The sequence below is a fragment of the Solanum pennellii genome, chromosome 10 (genome assembly GCF_001406875.1).
Source record: "Solanum pennellii chromosome 10, SPENNV200".
In the NCBI taxonomy this organism is placed as follows: domain Eukaryota; kingdom Viridiplantae; phylum Streptophyta; class Magnoliopsida; order Solanales; family Solanaceae; genus Solanum; species Solanum pennellii.
In genome coordinates, this window is record NC_028646.1 from 75904830 (window position 1) to 75911254 (window position 6425).

At 33.1% G+C, this 6425-nt stretch overlaps 1 protein-coding gene across 2 annotated transcripts; it reads left to right on the plus strand.

Annotated features, from left to right (window-relative positions):
• Nucleotides 1–2259: 2259 nt before the first annotated feature.
• On the plus strand, nucleotides 2260–6220 carry LOC107002590 (macrophage migration inhibitory factor homolog). 2 transcript variants are annotated; one of them, XM_015200662.2, is made up of 3 exons: nucleotides 2260–2482; nucleotides 5455–5655; nucleotides 5950–6220. In XM_015200662.2, the coding sequence occupies exons 1-3, from the start codon at nucleotides 2372–2374 to the stop codon at nucleotides 5983–5985; spliced, it is 348 nt and encodes a 115-aa protein (XP_015056148.1). In that variant the 5' UTR covers nucleotides 2260–2371; the 3' UTR covers nucleotides 5986–6220. The 2 variants fall into 2 exon arrangements, with proteins under 2 accessions (XP_015056148.1, XP_027768269.1); XM_027912468.1 differs by lacking the exon at nucleotides 5950–6220 and adding an exon at nucleotides 5736–5817 and having other exon boundaries at nucleotides 2273–2482.
• Nucleotides 6221–6425: the final 205 nt, after the last annotated feature.

Below are 6425 nucleotides of genomic sequence, written 5' to 3' on the forward strand. Positions count from 1 at the left end.
TGCTTGAAAGCATCTTAAACATTCCGTGAACTTTTCCTCCGTATAAGAAAACAGAAAATGGTCAAGATTGTAGCCAATGCATAGTATAGCTTTGTAGTAGCATGACTGTATTACAGACAGTTCTTGCAGCCTCTTTCTAAGGCAAAACTTGTTCACAATACTTCATTGTTTTTTCATCATTAAACTTGTTGTCTATCATAAAATCAGGGTATTGAGTGTTTGGAGGTTTTTGATGATCAAATACTTAGTCGTTTCTATCACAGAGCATTAAACGTAAAAACGCAATAATGTCCAACATGTTGAAAGAATTGGGAACCTGGCGTTGCTTTTCGTGTAAATATATTTTTTCTCACAGTACATGATACTATATCAATGCTGGTTTGAGAAAATAGACACATAGTACATGATTTTAGTATAAACTCTGAATATAATGTGTCTAGTAGTAAAATACAATACTGCTATGTGCACTTATCTTTTCAACTCCAAAAACAAACACCAGATTATCTTTTATATGTTTTTGTTTTACTGAATGGGAAGGAGAAGCAGATAGGAAAAAAAAAGCCAAAAGAGGAACTTCATTAAGGTGTTTAAGGGATTCGTAAAAGTAGTGTCGTCTACATTCAGATTCCCGAGAGGGAGTTGCTCGGATGGTAAGTACACCTCACTTTCAACCTGAAAGTTGCGAGGTCTAGGCGCATTGTATTATGCTTTAAGCCTTGAACTCACGAGACATAAGGCACCAAGTCTCTCGCCTTTCTATTAAAAGTTTAACACCTATGCAAACAAGGATTTGAGAGTTGAAATCACTTGGCATGTCATGTGGTAAAATTATGAATGTACTTAAGTTTTAGTTAAGCAAGTAAAAATGTATTTTTAAAACTTTAATACTCTCCCATTCATTTTTATTTGTCATGGTTTCACATTTTATCATGCATTTTTTTTATGAATATATGAAAAATTGAACTTATAGTACTTTTTATATAAGTTTTGAATATCTAAATTTTTTATTTGAAATATCAAATTAATATAATTTAATTTAACTTTAAAAATTAGTCAAATTGAACTTTCAAAAAGCAGAACATAACAATTAAAGATGAAGGAATGGAGTAAAAGAAACCAAACTACTAATTCACCACTTCTCTAGTTCTCTTTATTATTTATAAGTTAAAATGATAAACTCCGTTGATTTGACGACATTAGTCATTACTAATAAGGGTGTAATAGGTTGGTTTGCTTGTTCATTAAAGAAATCTTAGTCAATTACGTCAGTTTATTAAATCTAAAAAATCAAATCAAACCACATAAAGTTAGTTTTTTTTTAAAAAAAAATCGGTTTTTGATTTTTTCTATTTTTTACAACTATACGACATTTGAAAAAGAGGTCAAATATTTTTTTACAAGCTAAACTTAAAAATGTTAAATGAATAGAAATTTTTGAAAAACGGTAAAATTCACATGAGTACAAAATGTTTTTTTTTTTGAAATATCAACTTCCATTATATTAAATTAATAAGATTAACGGCTAGAAGAAAACTGAATACAAAATAAAATATTTACAAAGTAAATTGTCAACTTTAAATTTGGAAAACTATAACAATATGATTGTAACTTCGGATCTTAATACAAAATAAAATATTTACAATCTTTACAAACCCAAATTTTAAATAAAATATATTATATATAAACATTCAAAACTATAAACTAACTAAAAATATATCAAGAAAGTAGATTATAAATACTCCCTCCGATTTAAAAAGGATGACCTAGTTTGACTCGGAACGGAGTTTAAGAAAAGAAAGAAGACTTTTTAATTTTGTGGTTTTAAATTAAAGTTATGCCAAATGTACCAAAATGCCCTTTAATCTTGTGGTCTTAAACATGCCACATGAAAAGTTAAAGTTTTACCAAAAAAAGAAAGGAAACATTCTTTTTGAAACAAACTAAAAAGGAAATAGAGACATTCTTTTTTAAACGGAAGGAGTAATATTTTTTTAGATATAAATAAAATAAAATTATATATATATACACACACTCTAATTTTGATCGAAATTGCTGTTACAATATTTTTTTTGATTTAATTTGGTTCTTCGATTCAATTTGACTTGTACATTCCTTATTACGAATATAAAAGGAAAAATTAAAAGAAGTTAGGGGTTTATTCAGTAAAACAAAAAACATCAATGAAGCAAATTGCAAAAGGTATACAACTTAGGGGTGCAAAACACAAAAACTTGAATTTTTCAGAAAAAATAAAAAACTCAATCTTATTTTTATTTGGTGGAGAAAAAACGAATTTGCATTGTGCGAGATTCCAAATATTGAGGGTTTTTTCACAGTGACTCGAGAACAGCTAAGGAAGAAGAAGAAGAAAATGCCGTGCCTTAACATTTCTACAAATGTGAACTTGGAAGGAGTTGATACTTCTTCCGTACTTTCTGAAGCTACCTCCACTGTTGCCAAACTCATCGGCAAACCAGAAGCTGTATGTTGTACTTCTCCCTTCTTGTTTTGTGTTGTATTTTGAACTTGTACAGGTAATAATGTTTCAATTGTTTGTATTCTCTTTTTGGGTTGAGCCTTTAGTGTTTGGACAGTTACCCAGATGTTCAATTTTGTTTCTAAGTCTTTGTGGGTCTTGGATTTAATTTTGCTGAGGGTTTATCGGAAATAGGGGAGGTGTGAGGTCTGTGTGTACACTTTACTCTCCTGATTCCGACTATGTTGTTGTTTTCATCTATGCTATTGTGGGTACAAAGGATTTTTATCTTTTTCAGTTCAATAGCAAAGTGAAAACAAAAGAAAACTCGGAATAATGCAGCGAAATGATGACTGACTTTTTATAGCACGAGTAGATCAGTACATCGGGTTTTCAGTTTGAATTTTGAATTTGTGGTCTAAAACACTTCTTAACCATTTGTGTGGCACAGAAATTGGGACAAATGGAGTATTTATATACAAGTATTTTACCAAAAAGTAGAGAACTTGAACCAAAATATAGTACTCTTCAAATTACACACAATCTTCTATATAAGTAGGGATATTTTTGTGTGTGCAACAAAAATTAACTGAGAATAAATGCTATTCTTCAAGTGTACAAAGGCATTTTTAGATTCCCTTCAAAAGCTCCTGCTCTCCTTTATAGTGTTTCCTTTTACATGACACATTATTACTAGGGGGGCAACATCCGATGTCCTATGTGCTCTCTTTTAGCTTCTACGAGAACATCTATTGAGCACATTCTTTACTGATCCTGTTATTGTGTGCTGCATGCCGAACCAATTCAATACTACCCATCACAATCATGTAGTCACCTGCCAACAATATGTGGTAATCCACACCTTTGCCTGATCTTTTACTCAGAAAGAACGGGCTAACATATGCGATCCTCTTTTCCAACTTACAACTTAGAATAGTCCCCTTTGTTGCCAACCAAGCTAGAGATGCATCTTTTGAGGGTCTCTAGAAATCCAACTGATATGTGCAGGAAGTCCAACTTCCCTCATTAACAGCTTGTAGTAGTGTGGCTTCATTGAGAGAACTCTATCACTTCTCGGCCTCCATCTTTACAGTGCTGACTATTGAGATAAAAAATATTTTATAGTTAAAAGTATCTTAAAGATGTTCAGAAAAACCGCAAATGAAAGAAAAAACTGATCGACTCACAAATGTAGTAGAAATTTACGTGCTTAAATTTGACCAGAGTAGCACTCCCTCTGTTTCAATTTATATTACATTATTCCCTTGTTAGTCTGCCAAAAGAAATGAGACCATTTTATATTTGAAAGCTCTTTAACTTTTACCCTCAATGAGGCTTTATAGCATAGAAATGTCATCACAATATTTCTGGTTAAAAATAATTTTAAAATGCTTGGGAATAAATCATAATAATGAAAAATGCGTTTGACTTTCCTTCTCCTTCTCAAAAATGCATTTGAGTTTCAGACCCTTTTTTCGAGATAGCTGAAGTGGAAAGGATTATAATCAAGTTCATGGGGAAAACGAAATATGAGGTGGATCTCATTTTCCCTATGGTAGAGTTAGCAATGCTCGTTGCTTGTGCTGATACTTTGTATCATGTTGTTGTGAAGCAATGGAAGAGTGAAATGTGTTTAGACTCGTGATTTTTGTGTTTTAAGTGCTAAGAATGTGATGTGTCTAGTTTCGAACTTTCAAACTTCTAAATGTTGGTAATGAGCAATTTCTTTCTTTTAGGTTGGCCGTTGTAGTAAAGCTATGGAATAACATACTCATGAGCTTTTGTGTTTAAGTGATTAAGGAATAGGATGTCTAGTTTCCAAACTATAAAACTTCTAGATGTTGGTAATGAGCAACTGCTCTCTTTTATTTTGGGATTTAAGGGGTCACACTTCTTTCTTAACAGCACTTTGGGTCTTAATGTATTAGCCTCAATGAATGAGGAATTTTATCTTGTATGGCTAATTGCTACTTACTCTGACTAAGACCTCATGTTTTGACACAATGTGCCTCTGGTAGTTGTTTGAGATCATTTAGACATTTACCAAACATTTTCCAGTTTCACAATTCTTACTCCTGCTAACCTGCAACATTTTTTTTCACTTCCACATCTGTCTTATAAAATGATAATCAGATTACAAAGGAAGACCTCAAATCAAGAATGAGAAAAATACATATCCACTGAGTTTTGACCTGTGTGCCAACTTGGCCTTAGGGATTTATCTGCTTAAGAAAAAGAACAAGTAAATATTTATAAATCCTAAATACTTCTATCTTTGGATCCATCATTTGGGATAGGAAGGAAAGGATAGAACAGAAACATGAGTAGCATAGAATAGTTTGGCTTCGAAATGCACATATCTTTCTTGAAGCTTATTGTCGGTCAATATCATTATTTTGTTGATCAGTTTGACGGAATAATATGTAAAGGAAAGAATAGAAGAAAGGGCCCAAGGGTGTGGCCTAGTGGTCAATGAAGTGAGTTGAGAACCACGAGGTCTCACGTGCAAATCCCAGGTGAGACAAAACACACTAGGTCATTCTGCCCCTGAAGAATCGGGACAGTTGAGGAAAATCACCTTGTGTTCTAGTAAGTTTTTGAAATTACTGCAATGAATTAACCTTTATTTTAGCAATTTTTTTCAATGACCAAGGATGCTTTTAAGGTAATTCTGCCCCTGAAGAATTGTCTCTAGAAATTCTTACAGGGTTAGACTTTGCAGTTAATGTTCTACAAGCTATTAGCTTTACAAGATAATCAGTATCTTGCTTGATGAATTCATAAGTCTCACCTAGTAGAAACTAGAAAGTAATTGCCTCTTTGTAGAAAATGCATTAGTTGATGAACATTTTAGCATGTAACTGATCATGTTTTGCCTTTAGTCTCTCTTGAGAAGCTCAATTGACATGCTTTATCATCCCTTTTGTGTTTGTTGTTTGGTTTCTCTGTAGTACAGTAATATTGCTTTCATTGTGCAGTATGTCATGATTGTGTTGAAGGGATCTGTTCCCATGGCTTTCGGGGGTACAGAACAGCCCGCTGCCTATGGAGAGTTGGTCTCCATTGGGGGTTTAAATGCTGATGTCAACAAGAAACTCAGTGCTGCAATAGCTGACATACTTGAGACTAAATTGTCTATCCCCAAATCTCGATTTTTCCTGAAATTCTATGATACTAAGGTATGTGCCAGGCTTCATAGACTATCAAGGATGAGTAAATTCCCCGCATATCTCTCATTGCATTCTTCCTGTTTGTTTAGGCCCATCAAAGTCAAGAATATGCACAATGTCTTCATGCTTTACACCAGTACTAGATCATGTAAATAAACTTTCACTGTCTAAGAACACTAGAAGTTTGTACTTCTCCGATTCCTCAAGTATTTGTGAACATAATGTTCTACTTTAGGAGTGTCGGTCATATAAGTATCCCGTCCTAAATCTGACAAAACTGATAACTACTGCTCTATTTTGCAGGGTTCCTTCTTTGGCTGGAATGGATCTACCTTCTGAATTTCCATTTCATTTCACAATTGGCCATCTTTGAGCCACTTATAAAACTGTATGTATGTGGTTGGATCTGTATCAGCCGAGTAACTTCGTATTAAATCTTTCTTTGTAATACTTGGAATGATGAACGTCTGGTCCTTGTGAATGTTGGAATTATCCTGCATCTAAGCCTTTGATGTGATCATCGAAACATTGTCTTGAATATGAGGTCTGAGCTATCAGCACTCTTTCGCGTTCATGTCTTTGTTTCGTTCATGTTTTCTGTCTCTGTTCCATATTTGTTGCATACCTATCTGAAGATTGCCAATGGTTCTGCTTGTTAGCAGAGAATCATTTCACATATTTCATGATCTTAGTATGTAAAATACATGTGCTTTTAATGTATTTTTTTCAATTATGCTATTAATTCTATCAATTGAATTAATTGTCAAAAAAAAATTTTT

What these genes read in the sequence shown, in the direction of transcription:
- LOC107002590 (XM_027912468.1), top strand. Translation starts at nt 2,372, where the DNA reads ATGCCGTGCCTTAACATTTCTACAAATGTGAACTTGGAAGGAGTTGAT. An exon ending in TCATCGGCAAACCAGAAGCT is followed by an intron (nt 2,483 to 5,454) that starts GTATGTTGTACT and finishes TTCATTGTGCAG; the next exon opens with TATGTCATGATTGTGTTGAA. An exon ending in TGAAATTCTATGATACTAAG is followed by an intron (nt 5,656 to 5,735) that starts GTATGTGCCAGG and finishes CTGTTTGTTTAG; the next exon opens with GCCCATCAAAGTCAAGAATA.